The sequence below is a fragment of the Anser anser genome (genome assembly GCF_964211835.1).
Source record: "Anser anser genome assembly, chromosome: 12".
Taxonomy (NCBI): domain Eukaryota; kingdom Metazoa; phylum Chordata; class Aves; order Anseriformes; family Anatidae; genus Anser; species Anser anser.
In genome coordinates, this window is record NC_139733.1 from 12,311,156 (window position 1) to 12,327,499 (window position 16,344).

At 41.2% G+C, this 16,344-nt stretch overlaps 2 protein-coding genes across 10 annotated transcripts in view; one reads left to right on the plus strand and one right to left on the minus strand.

Annotated features, from left to right (window-relative positions):
• KBTBD12 (kelch repeat and BTB domain containing 12) overlaps positions 1 to 16,344 on the minus strand; it is a 53,750-nt gene that overhangs the window by 12,723 nt on the left and 24,683 nt on the right. For 8 of the 9 annotated variants that reach the window (XM_083795360.1, XM_083795361.1, XM_083795356.1 and 5 more), the window contains 3 exons: positions 15,391 to 15,661; positions 12,289 to 12,439; positions 3,619 to 3,816 (listed from right to left, as the gene is read on the minus strand). In XM_083795360.1, the coding sequence (XP_083651486.1) occupies positions 3,619 to 3,816; positions 12,289 to 12,439; positions 15,391 to 15,661 (620 nt within the window). Of the gene's footprint in view, positions 1 to 3,618; positions 3,817 to 8,809; positions 8,961 to 12,288; positions 12,440 to 15,390; positions 15,662 to 16,344 lie in introns of those variants that run through there. The other variant, XR_014571367.1, reaches the window with a different exon arrangement.
• MGLL (monoglyceride lipase) overlaps positions 3,944 to 16,344 on the plus strand; it is a 100,789-nt gene continuing 88,388 nt past the window's right edge. The window contains exon 1 of the mRNA XM_083795395.1: positions 3,944 to 4,073. Within this exon, the coding sequence (XP_083651521.1) occupies positions 4,055 to 4,073 (19 nt within the window). The 5' untranslated portion in view covers positions 3,944 to 4,054. The remainder of the gene's footprint in view (positions 4,074 to 16,344) is intronic.

The window sequence follows — 16,344 nt, forward strand, 5'->3', positions numbered from 1 at the left end:
TGGCTTCTGCACACTGGGTCCTTCTGAATATTCATACTATGACTGGCGTTTTCACTCTGTGCAGAACTACAAAATAATGGATAAAACCAAGGATTTTAAACATTTCTGAATATCTTGCAGAATGCTATAACATTGCTGGCAAATGGCAGTCAACACTCATGGCACTAAGCTATGAGAGCTGGAGCTGGGTGTCAGATGGGCAGATTAATGGTTCCTATTTGCAATAATAGTTTTAGCAGAAAATGAACTAATTTGGATAAACTGTGGGCTAGCAGATGAAGTCTGTCAAGTCATTCTAAAGCAGGGAACTGGAATTCAAAGCAAGTAGAAATAATTTTTTGGGTACTCATGATCATAAGATACATCATTTGTTGCCAAGTGATAAGAGGTCTCAGAATGGTTTCTACCATCTAACCACCAGGCTCCTGACAGATTTGCCTTCAGTAAGCCAAGTTAGGATTGCCCGTATCCTGATAGAAACACGGAGCATTAACAGACAAGAGGTTCTCAGGGTTCTGAATTGCCTTCTGGTCTGTCAGAGAAAATTTCAAGCACCAAGGACCTGAATGTCCCCCTGGAAGTCTGTGCTCCTCTATACACTGCATGGAGTCTGGGGTCACTAACGTCTCAGTGTAGACCCCTCAGCTAAGTCTAAACTTCTGCTGAATTAATCCCCTCTCATAGCCTGTCGCTGAACAAGCTTTTAACTTGAGGAAGCCTCAGCAGGAAAAGTCTTACAAGCAGTGTACACCAACAGCTCAACATGAAACAGCATTCCCTGCAGTACAGAAGAAGCTTTCTCTTGATGAAGTTTGGACACTTTGGAGTACGCTCATCCTTTAGAGAGGCTTTACTCTGCATTGCTCAAGCGATACTCCCAGCTGGCCAAGCAGACTTCCTTCTGGAAACCAAGTTGCTGCAATTCCTCTTCCTCTGCTCCTGGGAATGCTGTTAAGTGCTACTCCACTTGTCCTTGTCCTTCTCCAAGCAAAGGTTTAGAGGCAGTACATGAGATGGGAATCCTGTTATCAGGAAATTTCAAGGAGTGTAATAAAGGACACAGAAGTGATGGCAGTTGAAAGGCCAATGTCTTTTGATCCAAAATTAAGGCCCTTTGGGCACTTAACAGCTGTTTCTCAGCTTTGTGTACAGCATCTCTGGCCTCTGATTAACCACTTAGGTCTATGCTTGCATAGAAAGGCACACAGAGCATGGTGCATACACAAGTAAAATTAAGATGCAAAAATATCCTTAGTAGGTCAGCTTTCCCACTGCTGGATCAAGAATTTAAGTGAATTCAAAGACTAGTTGAGACTAGGAGTCAGGGACAAGTCTACAGTATATAGGGAGTCCCTATATACAGCTGCTTATATACATTGGCTAAGGCTCTCCAGAGCAGCAAAGCGTTTGGCTTTTTTTTTTTTTGAGAAGCACTTGTACTCGAGTGTTCACAGCAGCCTTTTAGAGTTCAGCAGGCAGAAAACCCAGAGACTACAGCTGTGCCTCCAGCTTGTTCCAAAAACTCCACTCAGTTGAAACTAAATTACAATGTTTTGTAAAATTGGAATATCCTCTCTTGGTTGCATCCCTCACAAAAACTGAAGTGGCATGCCAAGAAACCCAAAAGACTAAAGCCAAACAAGCACATTCTAAAATAACCCTATCTGCTACTAAAGCAGCAGCAGCACATGCTGTTCTGTGAATATCTTGAATCTGCTGAGCAGCTGTAATTGTGAAAGAGCAAAGTCAAGCCACTCTCTCCAAGTTCCCACATGACAGTAATAACCCTCTGTCCCATACTCCAGCCTTCACACCAAAGAGCAGCACTCTTCCCAGCATGCAGAGAAGACAGGGACATGGAGAAAAACTAATGACATAACCTCCAGGTTCTGCAAACGGACTGCAGCCATCTATTCCTTGATGGTGGTAGCTGGAAGTTATTATGAAGATTTAAAAAACCCTTTCCCTCTAATAACTTTAAAGTCATTAATAAGTCTATCTTAAGACACAGCTTCCTCTCAACTCCGCAGACATTTGGATATATCAGATTTAAAGTTGACTGCGAATCTTATCTTGGCTCCCTTGTTAATAGACACTATGCTAACAACACAATCACATACTATTTCTCTGGTATACAAAGTGCACACATGGAGGGCATCAAAATCCAGGTTGCACAGGTAACTGCAATACTGGCATTTTCTAACTCCAACTCCTTGTTTCCCCGTCTAAACAACACTTAGCGTAGGAGAATTCTATACCTAATTATCTAGATTGCAATAATACAGTCAGGAGTCAGGACCCCATTGAGCTGGCATTATACAAGCATACAAAAGATGGCCAGCTTGAAAGCCACAGGGGAACTTTCAACCTTTCCCAGTGCTGCCACTCCTAATGTGACTCAGTGACAGAATGCGGGGGTATTCTACAAAGGTTTTATGGCTCTTTAGCTACCTTATTCAGAAGGTTTCATGCTAATCTCTTGGCCACCTTGAATGTAACTGCTTCACGTGCCAGTGCAGATGATCAGCCTTTTGAGGTTTGTACCCACTAACTTTAGGCTTTCCTTACACTGCTGAGGACAAAAATGATGGCACAATGTTTCCTGTGGAAACAGTGATGAATCATAACCAAAATCATTCTGAAGCCACAATTTCCATCAGGTGTGGCACAAGAACACGCCTGTTAGAGCTGCCATACAAGAGTTTTCAGGAAGCAGGTTCTTCAGACAGTAGCAAGTGAAGGGAAGGTGAGTTGTGAACTAAAGGATGAAAATCGTTCTAAAACAGAGCAGCTCTAAGTTTAGAGTTCATTATACAAGTAAAAGCCAATGCAGCCATTATCAGTGTAACATGAAGGACATGACCCAGTGATACCACACAGACATTCCTGGGCAACAGTGAGCCTGACATGACATTTAGTAGCAGTGAGTAGTGCATCTGTACTGCTTTCTCCTAGAAAAGAGATTGGGGTAGCAGCTGTTCTATAGCAGGAGAAGTGTGCATGTTTTGAGAGACTCTGCATTTATAATTATAAATGAGTAGCAATACTGGAGATTTAGATAGTCAAGTACAGCTGGAAGAAGGAAGACTTAAAAGGAGAAAGGTGGCCATGGGACTACGATTATTTCAAATCACCAGATCCGGAATTTTAGTCTTTGCACCTCAGCTCCCTAACCAGAGTACTCATTAAATACACAAGGTTTTTCAACACTGAAAATGAAAAGCATGTAAGTAAACAGAGCTAGCTACCACAGCTACAGATCGATCAATAGCACCTTAATCTTCAACAAATACAATCAAGTTCTTCAATGTATGTAACATACATTAAGATCCTGATCTCGGTAGCTCTCTATGTATATCAAGGAGAATTCTGCATAGGTTTGGACCAGTTCAGTGCAGATCAGAAACATCCTTAATTTTTCATGCTTTAAGAAAAAAAACAAAGAACAAACAGAACACCATTCATATTGACATTAGGAGTCAGCAGTCCAAAGGGCTGGATCAGCTCTGTTGTTCCAGGGCATGCCAGTGCCACCTCACAGAGTTATTCGGTCAAGTCAGGCTGCATACAGTGAAACCGATTTCAAATATGCAAAGAATTTTACACTCATTTGAGTACCTGCTCCATGAAATCCTCCACAGAGGTACAGCTTCCCTTCCACTGAGCCTGCACAGGTAGAGTTTGTTCGTAAGGAGAGGAGGGGAGAAGGCATAGGAGGTCCATCCCTCCAGAAGTCTCCATCAGGGTTATAAATCTCCACTGCATCAAGACAGTTCCGTGTCTGCCCCCTGTCACGACCAAGGCATCCAATTCCTCCTGCAGGAAAAGAATACATAGATCAAATATAGCAGTCCCAGGTTCTGCTGAAAAATACATGGCTGGTTGCATCATCTTTTGTTTACATGTCCTGATATCCCTCTCTTTATTCCTTTCCCTTTTGCAGCTCCAAAAGTTCATTAGAAGGTAAACTCAAGGCAGAAGCCACCACACATCATCTACAGACATCCAAGCAAGATCCTTTCTGAGGGCTGATAGCAAAGGAAGGACAAGAAACATGTCTTCAAAAGGCAAAGGTATTTTGTTTTCTGCATATGTAGTAGAAATGGTCATAATTACTTGGTTTGTGTGCTGGGCAAATCACTATCATTAAATCACGGTGGATCAAAAATTATTTTTCTCTTAGCGTATTTGACACCAACTTGCTAATCAACAATCATTTGGATTTGTATCTCAGTAAGAGAAAGTTTATACTCATTTTTTAATGGAAGTAAACTTCAAAAAATATAACCATTCAATATGCAGGAGTACCAATGGTACCAATGGGGTCATTTGTGACAAGCCTGAGTGTTGAGGGGTTAATTATGATGCCTGAAGTCAGTGTGCGGGATTGAAACAGATCCCAGTTTTCTTTTGCTGGAACACACTGCAACAGGCTACAGGCACACGCAAGATCTCAGTGCACAGCGCAAACACTGTACACTGAATGCACAGAGTAAACACCGCCTTCCCAAATCTTTTCCAGTGATCAAATCCAGATTTTGAATTCACAGCCTTCGGTTCTCCAGTATTAATATGCTGACGTACCCTCGCAGGTTTTCCATCTGTGCCAATGGACACAATACCCTGTAATGAGCACTGATGGCATGCTAAAGCAGTTCTTTTGTGCATGTGGTGTGTGTGACCACTTTTAAATACAAAATGGCTGCAATATGCATGCAATTTCCACATGAAGGGCTAGCTTTCCAGATACTCTTATAGGATTAATTGTGCACATCCAAAATGGATGGCATGGCATGTAATTATGCCCTTGCATAATTGCAAAGGGGAATGACTGCAAGTACAACCTGTGCAAGGTTGGGGAAGCTGCCTTGAAATGTATTGCCCTGCCAGTGCTAAGATTGTCTGTTGGAGAAACGAGCCCCTAGTGCTCAAAGTTTTACTTGCATATGGCTTTCCATCTACCTCTTCATATGGACTCTGCTATATTTTCCAACATTTTGAACACTCTCCAAAGATATTTCCAAGAGAACACAAGCAGGGACCATAATTCTCCAAATTCGTACCCGATATATTCCTGATCAGCATTTCAGAGTCAAGATAATTTATGCCTGCATCAGAGCAACAAAATGAGAATCAAATTCAGCGTCCTTTACCATCAGCTGCAAGTTTCCCTCCAGCTGAACTTGCAGTGCTTGATTCAATCCAATATTTGAATTTTTCAGGCACTGATGTGTACATATTGTGCTTACTTCAACATCCACTGTCAGCAACTCCATTTGGAAGATGACAGCTTTATTTAACTATCGGTGAAAAGCTAACAACTAAGGTCTAAGTGAATCAAGCCTCAGAGGAGGAACCCAAGAGAGCAGGAGAGTGATTTGGCTAATCAGTTCCAAAAAGGGACCTGTATACATCATCATGCTGAGCCACTCTCATAGTTCAGTTTGAGCTATTCCTTAGGACTATCTGGAAACAAGAGAGTTTCAAACAAGTTTCAAAATTCAAACGTTCACTTATATTGTTCCTAATGTCAGGAACATTGTCCTTATCTGTGCAGTATACTTCACTGCTCCTTAATGGCTTTTAAGAGATGTTCCACAGTAAGGCCAGGACACCATTCCCCTAAATTTAATCAAGGAAAGTTTCAAGGGCTGATCAGACAAGGTTTTCACATAAGGCTATTCAGTTGATAGCTTACCAGTCTTTCTGACTCTATAGCATTCTTTGGTAGAACCACAGACTACAGCATGCAAGACAATCTGCTAACAGGATACGTACAGTCTATGGAGTGCAATGTAACACAAAGATGCCCAAGGCAATTTTCACTGGCACCCAATAATATTAGAAGTTCCCACAGACTAATCTGATCTGTTCAAGAGGCAGTTTCATGATGCCAAAGACTGCTGCTGGTTTCCAAGCTAGTTTTAAAATTGCACAGGTGGTACTGGTACTACACTGAAGAATGGACACTCAACCTACAGGAAAAGTCTTCATCTGAGGAATGAAAGAGAATCTTGTTCAGAGGAATGTCTGATACCGGTTAGGTCATGCATGTGGCATATCAGGCTCAAATAACTGAATAGCATTTTTGATTGCCTCAACATTTCTTGGGGGCCAGTGCCCCAAGTGCCCTAGAACATTTCTAGAAACATAATTGCTGTTTGCTTATTTCTTAGTGCATTGTTATTTTCACTACCAAATTCAGTAACTGTGGGGCATGGTAACTTTAGAAATAACAGAAATAATGAGGTATAGCACAGTCAGTGACTTTCACAAAAAGTCACGACCACCACCAGTTAATGAAGACATTCAGCTGCCAACTCGGGTCATCAGCCTCCAAGCATTTTCCCTGTATAGTTATTAGAAAGGTAATATTTAGTGGCCTATTAGAGCATCTTTTCAAAATTTTAAGAGGTACCACATTTTTAAGCATTTAAAAAACCTTCATTAGGCCATTTAGGCAACTTAAATTTGACCTCCTTTAATCCTCTCATAACCCGACACAGTCCTGAAGGTACAAGATATCTCCAATTTACATCCTTAGCCATTTCAGTTAGATCCAATTTCACGTTCAATTTACAGCAAGGACAAAGCTAAGTTCTCAGCAAATAGAAAATGAGAAGGAAAATCAGAGAAAAATAAAGTTTAATTTTCAAGCTTAAAAAAAAACAACACAACAAGAAACCAAACTCAGAAGAATTACAACCTTCTCTTGAAGCAACGTTAATTCTGAAATATTGCTAACAAAGGAATGTGAGGATATTAGATTCCACCAGCACTGCTTTGCCTTTCCCAGATGTGGTAGTTCAGCAATACTCCTGTGAGACAGCAGTCTTTCCTCTGCAGACACTGATGTCTCAGGCCTCTTCCCAAATAACTGAACGCACAAATCAGCAAGAAAATTCCTCAAAGTGAAATCAAACCACATCTGCGAACAAGTGGAGGCATCTCATGTTAACCAGGCTATCCATCACCTACAATGTGTATTCCATGCAAGACTTCAAATGGGCAGAAAAAAATAAATTTGTTGCGTCAGGCAATTCGCGCTGCCTTATGCTCAGTCACTCAGCCCCAGATCGTCCCATCCTGCTGCCTTCTTCATTCAGATTTATGAAACTATTAGGAGCGCAAGTGGAGACATATGGAATTGCAGTTAAGACCAGGAAGGCTGAACTGAACAAATGAGTTTATGTTTGGTTCCTACAGGGGCCTCTACATGAGGTGGAGGTACCCTTAAAGAGGGTGAGGGCAAGCAGCAGTAGGGGCAGAGGGCTGTAAGTCGCTTGGGGGAGGTTTTGTGACAAGAGGCCTGGCAGCAGCGTGGGGACAGTGGGGGCCATTTCTGTGTGTTTGGAATTCTGTACATGTGATTGTACCTTAATCCAGCCCATGCTGTGGTCACAGCCTCCCAGAAGTCCCAACGGGTGTACCAAAGGGCAGCAAGTGCTACTTCCATGCCTGCGGACTGGGATGGATGCCGGGGAGGGTGGGTCAGTAACCCGTACTCACCTCTCACCACAGAGCAGGTGAATTCAACACCACCTGGCTTAGTTCCCTGCATAAAGCCCAATTACACGTCCTTTGTGCAGGGAGAGATGGATTTCTCACTGGGAGATTTGAACATTTCTGTCATTTTCACATTCATCACACAAGAGGATTTAATCCCAGAACTCAGTCCTCCCCCACCCACTCCTTACAAATACACCCTTTCAACATGTTAGGCTTTTTACATTATTCACTTTCCCTAGGAGATATTTCAGATGCCACTGAAGGACTAAAAAAAGCCAGTGAAGCCACCTTTGTGTTCCCAAACCCATTAATGCTTGAGAGCTTTCCATATCACGCTTGGATGATTCTGCAATCAAACATACTTTCAAGGGCACTCTGTAAACAGTGGTTATAATGGACTTTAAATTTAACATGAAGCACCATTAGTAAAATAAATATACAAATCAAATACATGATCTTTATTAAGAAATCATGACAGAAAAGACAAGCCTTTGACGAAGAAGGCAAAGCAGGGGTAGGTGATGTGATTAGCACATCCCTAGAATTTCAATGAGGTGCAGTTTTGTGCCTTGCTGTACCCACACACTGTTCGTAGCTGGCTGAAGGCAAAGCATTTTGCCTCGCTTAAGGTCAGCTGCCTCCCTCTTGTCCCATTCTCATCTGAGATGGCTGCATGCAATTTGAATCACATCACTTCTAATAACAGAAACCCTCCCAGTGCATGAGGGGGAATGGCTGTAAGGGCTGTGAGATAGTGCAGAGTCACTAGCAATAATTAGCTCTGTGGATGCAAAGGAAATAAATACCTTATATACATCTACATATATCTAAAAGAGCAAGACTGACACATGGTTAAGTTCCCAGAAAGAGGGAACACTCCTGCCTACAGTACCCAGTGATTTTACCCACGGCACTAGAATTGGCACACGTAAGAGCAGGGACCCCCACTGAGCTCCTATGCAGCTGAATTTGCCTGACTCCAACCTAGACAAGTTTTCTTTCCCAGAATAGCTGCCCAGATCCAAACCTAGATTGTTCGGTGCACAGGCAGGACAGCTTACTTAAGTGGCACCTGCACGGGGGTTGGTGGTCTAGGTAGGACTGAAAAGAGCTTATATACATTCATTGAGAGGGAGCTGGGGACCTCTGAATGTTGGAGTTCACACTATTTAATTTGGCTCCCCTACTTGGGGGGGGCTTAAATTAGACACAACCTACAATTCCTCAACCACATCAGCTTATCAGAGCAACAAGAGCAGGGCTATTCCCAAGGGGAGGGTGTCCCAGACAATAAGCTCACCAGCAGGGAACAGCTCCACGAGGGAACAGCTCCACGACCCCAGAAGCAGGCAGTTGCAGAGGGTCCCACCAACAGCCCAGCAGTCATCAGGCAAGGAGATGATGAGAAGGGGCTAAAACCCCAACTCTGGGCTTAAATGATGCTCGTGGACCTATGGGCAGAGAGAGTGAGATGGAGGCCCCAGGTGAGGCTGGTCAGGGTGATGAAGACCTCAGGGCACTGACACTGGAGTTCTTTGCCATATAATTAAGTCCTCAGATGACAATATTGAGTAATATTTATTCTTACTAGCATCTCTGCGAATTTTTATCAAAGGAACATGGGAAATGGGTGAAAAAAGCAGTAATTCTCCAACAAGCAAATCAAATCTAAGCTCACGCTCTCCTTTGCCTCCTGTAAAATAACTCACTATTAAATTGATCTCTGAAAAGCACAATGGATTTAATAGCGCTAATCTCTTATGTAACATTTCCCTTCATTACTCTTTAACAGCACTCAAGCTGGGAGTCTTAGCACTTATGCTGCTCTCTCACTCTGAAAAGCAGGGCTGCTTAGCTGGTTTCGTGGAGAAGTAAGGGAGCAATAAAGCTAGCCCTGGCAGGCACTTCCAAAGATGAGAAGCACTGTCATTCTTTACTAACGCAGAGCAAAGCAGATGATGTAATGCAGTTTGTAGAAGACACAAGGAAAGAAGATGGATTAGAAGCAGGGCTGAAAAAAAAACAGACAATTGTCTTCCTAAACATGGTCAACACTTCGGTTTCAGCTCCTTTAATGCCTTGTTCTCATTTCCTTTGATAATTCTTAAGTGAGTAGGGAGCATTTCTTGTCTCATACATCAGACCAAATTTTGCTTTTTTCTTTCCTCCCTGCCTACAGGCACTTCAGAAATTGTGGCACAGGTATAACAGAGCAGAATCAGGCCCGTAATCTGCTGCTTGTCAGAAGTCCAAAGCATATTTATAAATAGACATGTTTATTTTAGAAGAAGGTGTTATTCAAGTGCATGGTTAATACTCAAGCATGAAAGCTAAAACATCTCCTCCCAGTCACTCCTACACAAGCTTTCCTTTCCAGGGAGACCCCAAAGTACATATTCAAATCAGTATTTTGTGATTAAGACCTATAGTATTTAATTGAACCTCATTTAATTGCTTAAAACATTTAAAAGAAGCTCTCGGCAAGAACTCAAAGAAAGAAAAATGTTTTAAGGAGATGGGGTGCCAGACTAAAGAAGATAAACAAAAATTCTTTGATTCCTAAATCTTCGCTAATAGGATTTCTCATTTAAGTCCTTCTATATTTCTTATTTATAAAGCAGGAATTACATAACATAAAAGCAACACATGGTTAAAGCTGTCATGGTGATACAATATTTTTTTACCAGTGACCTGTATTTCAGAGACAGTAGTTCTACTGAGTACATTTTATTATAAGCTAATGAACATGGAATTCAAATGGATTAATTTGGATAAATCTTCCTAATTTATACATTGGCTGCAATGAGTTTTCAGAGTCTTAGCAGCAAAGGATATTTTTTTAAGCAAGAGATTAAAATGCATGACCTTAAATAGAGCCCTCCCATTTGGTTTTCTTCCAAAAGTATCTCAATTGCCTCTGTCATTAAGAACACAATACTGCTCTTTCTTGGGCTTCCCAATGAATATAGTTATGTTCCTGGGAAAATATGGAGAGAAAGAGCTAAGACCAGTCAAATGGGATGAATAGGAGAAAGGATTTTGAGCCTTAGGAGATGCTGTTCATTTACTTTTAAGGTTTACGTACATGATATAAATAGCATAAGATTCTCTAGGAACATTACACAACAAACAGACAATTATATTGCAGGGTTGCTGATTAAGACACGTGATACAGATTCCTGAACAATGCTATTACTCAGACAAAAAACTCTAATCTATTTCTCATTTTCCTTCCATCAGTGTGGCTCTAGAATAATTCCATTTAAGTCATTAGGGTTTTACACGCTGGAGCTGGCAATTAGGCTGGGAAGGGTTTTTGGACAGTGACTGTGTACTCTATGTTCTGTGCCAACAGGACTTTCCAAAAATTAACACTTCAAAGGCTAAGCATCACAATCTGATCTGGGTCGGGAAAAAATGAGTCTGACACAACACAATTGAAATCAGCAGAATACTTACTACAGATTTACACCTACATGGATGAGAGCTAGCATTACGCTCGTATACCAAGGAGGCTGTCACTGTGTGTCATTCAAAGCTAATGTTCCATCTATGATTTTTGCTTCATATTTATGGTAGAAATTGGATTCATACATCAGAGACATTAGAGAGGATTAACACTTTGTGCAGTGATTTTTCATTTATGCTCTAAAGTCCCACCTAATCCTGAATGTGCTGAGACCTGTACAAATTGTACAGGAAGACAGAGATCCTGCCTGAAAGAGCTGACAAACTTAGTTTGAAAATATGTGCCAAGAGTTGCTTGAAATAAGTCATATCTACATGCAGCATTACTTTATGTACCCAGCTAAAGTTATATTACTTTTTTGATTTTTCTTACTTTTTTTTTTTTTTTTTACTTCTTCTTGGAAGCAAGGCTTGGTCCTTGCAAGGTGACATCTTGCATTTCCCTGTTTCCAGCTTGCCTCCCTTCTCCTCCTTCCTCTGCCCTCAGCAGACGGGAGCAGAATACAGGAAGCCCATGGAGATGGTGCTCTACTTAAGGAACAAGTTTTATATCAAAAGTGGGTGATGCTTGTGGGAATCCAAGCACTGTTATGGAGCACGCTTCTGAGTTGTCCCTTCACTGAGTGTCCCATGCATGAACTGCAGAACTAGGGATACGGACAGGGATTGTTTCGGGACAACAGATTCGGGGGGAGGAGATTACTGAACTCTTCCACACAGCTCTTAAAACTTTTGGTCAAACTACTGTTTTGAAAGCAAAAAATGAAAAGTTTAGTTTAAAAAATGACAAAGTGAGAGATACAGGCTTTCCAAAAAATGCACTGCATTGTGTTGGGTGGAAGAGCATGATTTACTGAATTTCATCAGAATCCACAAATAATGTTGGTTTTGTCCGGGACATCCACATTCTCTTTCTCCCTTTGCCTTTCCTTCATGGCACTGGGCATGTTACTTAGCATCCCACTGGTCACCTGTGAAATGATGCTAACAAGGTTTCTCTACCCATCTTTTAAAACTCATTATTATTTATAGCGCACACCAGTAGTCCAAAGAAAAGCAGTTTAAAAAGCAAAGTATCTTTGTTATGTTAATCCAGAGCACTAAACATTCACTTAATTTAATCTACACGAATTAAGGAAGGAAGAAATTATGTGGGGAAAAAATAGACCCTGAAAAATACTATCCATTCAGTCCAACATACGTTGTCCTACAGTACCTAGCAAAGGGTGAGATATTTCACTTCACAGAAGCAAATTGCTGGAAAAAAGACAAAGTCATGGTGCTATCTGTTAAAAATCTGTTTCCTCTTACCCAGGACATAAATCTCGCTGTTGACCACGGCAGCGCTGAAGCGGTATTTGGAGTACTTCATTGGTGCACGCTCTGTCCATTTGTCTTGGCCTGGGTCGTACTGAAACGTTCTGTTACTTAATCGATCCGGCTCATCGTCAGGCAGATCCATCTGTATGAAATATGACAGCCATATAATAATACAACATTTGGAGCCCTCCGCACATGCCTGCATGCAATTAATCACAGCAGACAGCTGAGCAGATAAATAACATAAACACATCAATTATAGCTGCGAAGTGATGCACACACACTACGGCTTAACGGCGTCCATGACTTGCGGCTGGGAGTGCGTTGTAGAAGGCAAATGAATAAGAGTGCATTTATATTCTGTAGCAGTAAAGATGAGGATTTGTGTAATAACGGTACATTCATGGGTCCATTTCTGGCAGAATGAAACTCTTTTACAACGTTGCTGTGAAGTCCTAATGATAATAGAAAGGAAAACCTTGCTATAAGATATTTTTCCTCCCTGCTAAAGGTTGAATTTCATCTTCCACTGTTATTCAGACTATACCATGAGTCCCAGTGAGGTACTTAGCTGGCCATGCTCAGGCCTATTTATATACATAGCTTAGCCTCAAGTCATATGTACATTTATTTAGTCAGCCTAGCCAGAGTAAAGTTGTTTGACTGTGGTAACTTCTCCTTCAATACTTTTAATGACAAGCTCCTAACACCCTGCTATACTTTTGCTGCCACAATATTCTTTTTATACTCACTCCTACTCATCTTGTTCTTCCTAATCTTCTTCTCCCTTCTCTCCCCCTCCAGTATAACACAGGAAGCTCAGATTATGTTTTATGGGTACTGCACTTTGGATGTAAGCTGCAGGCTGTGTGGAGAGGATTCTGAAATATTTCAAGATGAAAGGTTTCACTTGGAGAGAAGGAGAAGAAGAGAGATACTTTCCTTACTTATAAAGTTGGTATACGTGTTCTTGCTTTGCTTGCTATTTTACTTTCCAAAAAGACCTTTCCAGCACTGATATAATGGACAAAATATTAGAAAACAAATTAAATTTAGACAGATATATAACCCCTTGGTTACTGCATTCAAGTGCCCGGGAGAATGCTTTTTCTCCATGATAGGTGTGAAATACTGATTTATTCACTGAGAGAGGGGGTAACTGCATATTTGCAATACAGAATAAGCATACACTTAAGAGCAGACACCATCTGACATGCACTAAATTCACATCCTATCTCTTTTTTTTTTTTTGTGGTGGTGTGCACATGAGCCACTTCAGAGCACATGCTGTGCTCTTCATGCACAGAAAACAACATCCAGTGCCCCTTCTCTCTGTCGCATGGGACAGAATCCTTCCTCTCAGACTTCCACCAGTGCTTGCTTCCAATTTAAGGGCCCCCCAGCTACCCCAGCTTGATCCCCTTGCATTTCAGTGAGGACAGACCCGTGCTGAAATGGAGCGATGCTGCAGCGAATCAAGCTCTCGCCTTCCCAAGCTTTCCCTTCATGTCCTGGCTTGACTTTGTCTTGCATTGTTCCCCTTGCAAAGCCTGAGTGGGAAGGGAACATGTATTTATCTGTGTCCCGTAACGGACACAGGCACTTACAGCACTCTGTCAGTGCTGTGCGGTTAGTGTTCGTTAGGGACCGACAGAACATTCAGTGCTGCCCGAGCACAAAGGCGGCTCCTTGCCCGCAGCGCAGCTGGGGCAGTCACATCCACCACCACCCGCCTGGCAGGTGAGAGCAAGGGGACGATGGATACCATAGGGATGAGCACCCTCTCCAGCACTGAAGAAGGACAAAGCTGGTTGTTTGGCTTCTACATTTATTTTGTTATATCTTACAGTTGTAATTTTTTAGTTTGTTTTCTATGGACAGATTTTTTCTACAGCAAGTGTGTTCTCACCATTCATTTCTTTAAATAGCCAGGTATCCTTGCTCAGCTGTTTTAGCATCACAAATGCTCTCTGATCTTTCTGTTGCCTTCTTTGGGGACTTCTGCACTCATATTATCCAAAGAGGTGGAAATTCTGTTTGCTGAATACATCTTGCTCAAGTACTTCAACCAGCAAAGTATTCCAAGGGATCACAAACTAACGAGATGTGAAAACAGACTGAAAATATTGTAGCTGGCAGTAATGATTACAGGTGTTCTACATCATTGTCAAGTAAATGTGGGGCTCCTTCTTGAATACCCAAAATTAAACTGCACTGGGCAGTAAATAAGAATAAGCTACAGTCTTAAAAAAGATCTTTTCACACTGGGAGCAAGTAGAGAGAGTGAGCACTGTTTCTGACATCCATCTGCCTCATGGCATAATTCTGTATATTCACTGTACTACTGAAAATGGTAGTTGTGGTCTTGTTGAAAATTTCCATTAAAACTTCACATGGCCAAGCAACGCAACTGAAACTAAAAAATGGACTGATTACAGGAATCTCTTTTCCAGAGAATGCTTCACCTTTTCATTTAAAATGCAATAAAAATTAAATGAATGAGCATTAATCAAGAAAGTTTCCTGAGAGATTGAGGTGAACTTTAAATTTCAGATATAAATCTGGCTCCAAAATTTACCCGTGTACATGTTTTTTGAAGATGGGACTCAGTTAAGAGTCTCTGTTATTTAAACACCATTATTTACTGATACTTTTGAAATTTAGAGGACAGTATATAAGGAGAAGAAAGGCTGAAATTAATCTATTTTTCAAAGCCTGTGATGACAAAATATGCCAAATAAATATCATCCTACTTATTTTAAGTTTTCACAAAAACAAGGTGTTTTTAGCCCATTAGCTATTTAAACTAGAACTCATGTTGACACAGAAGATATATTTTAAACTTGCTCACTGTGCACACCGCCATGAAAGAACTGCCCTTCCTGAAGTGGTTATTTACGGTGAGGATGGCTCAATATGGCTATTGTTCCCCTTTAACCTGTTTGGTTTTCCTACAAAAGATATGGAAAGAATGCAAGCAATTTTTTTCTTCTCCCATGCAAGAAGCACCATAAAATTACACATCGTATAAAGGAAACATAGTTCTGCTTGTTAATACATGAAGAAAGCAACATAACTGGCACTTTTCTTAACCTGTGGTGTCCAGCCACCCAGCACGTACAGCTTATTCTTCATTGTCACCACCACATGGCAGGCTAGTGGTACTGGCAGAGGTGCTGTGCTTCTCCAGGTACCTTGCTCCATGGAATACTTCTCCACACAGTTGGTGACTTGGTATTGATTTTTCATTTTCATTTGCCCTCCGATTACATAGAGATCATTATGGACAGTACCCAATGCATAGAGTTCACGGAGCTGAGCGGTGCACAGGCTGTGCCAAAACTGGTTTCCTCGCTGGTGGTATCTGTAGGGAAATCCAAAGCTGTAAATGCCCTGGCTCATCGATGTCCCATCAGCTTGTTTCAAATGTTATCCCCTTCAACCCCCAATGTTTATTCAGTGATATGATGACAAGAGTTGCTTTCTCCTTCACAGACATGTTGTAGAACTGAGCCCAATATTTGCAAGATCAAGCATCTTTAGTATTAGGGATCCTAATTTTACGCATATTTTGAAAGATATTTGACCCTAATTAAGGTAAGGAGTCCCTTATTTCTGCATGTGCTGTTCAATCACCATTTCTACTGAAGTTCACAGGAAGAGTGAGAGTTCAACACTGCTGAAAATAAGGCAACTTCTTCTGTCTTGGTAGGGATTTATTTCCTTAAATTTAGATAGCTATGTTTGAAAATGTTTGTTTTTTAATTTTGTCTTTAATCCAGAAAAGCTCTGGTTTTCTTTAAAATGGGCTCACCTGAAAAAGACATGAGTAAAATAGAACTTTAAATTACTGATCATTATCTTTTCATCTCTGAGCTTTCATCAATACGGCATTTTTAGGGAAGAGTATTATCTCTGGCTTACTGGACTCCTCAGGACTTTTGCTTGACTCATTTACCCCCACTAAAGACCATGAAAAGAAAATCGTAGGAAAATGTTGAGATCTAAGTTGGGAGTATATAAAATCCATGTACATTGAAGAAGAAT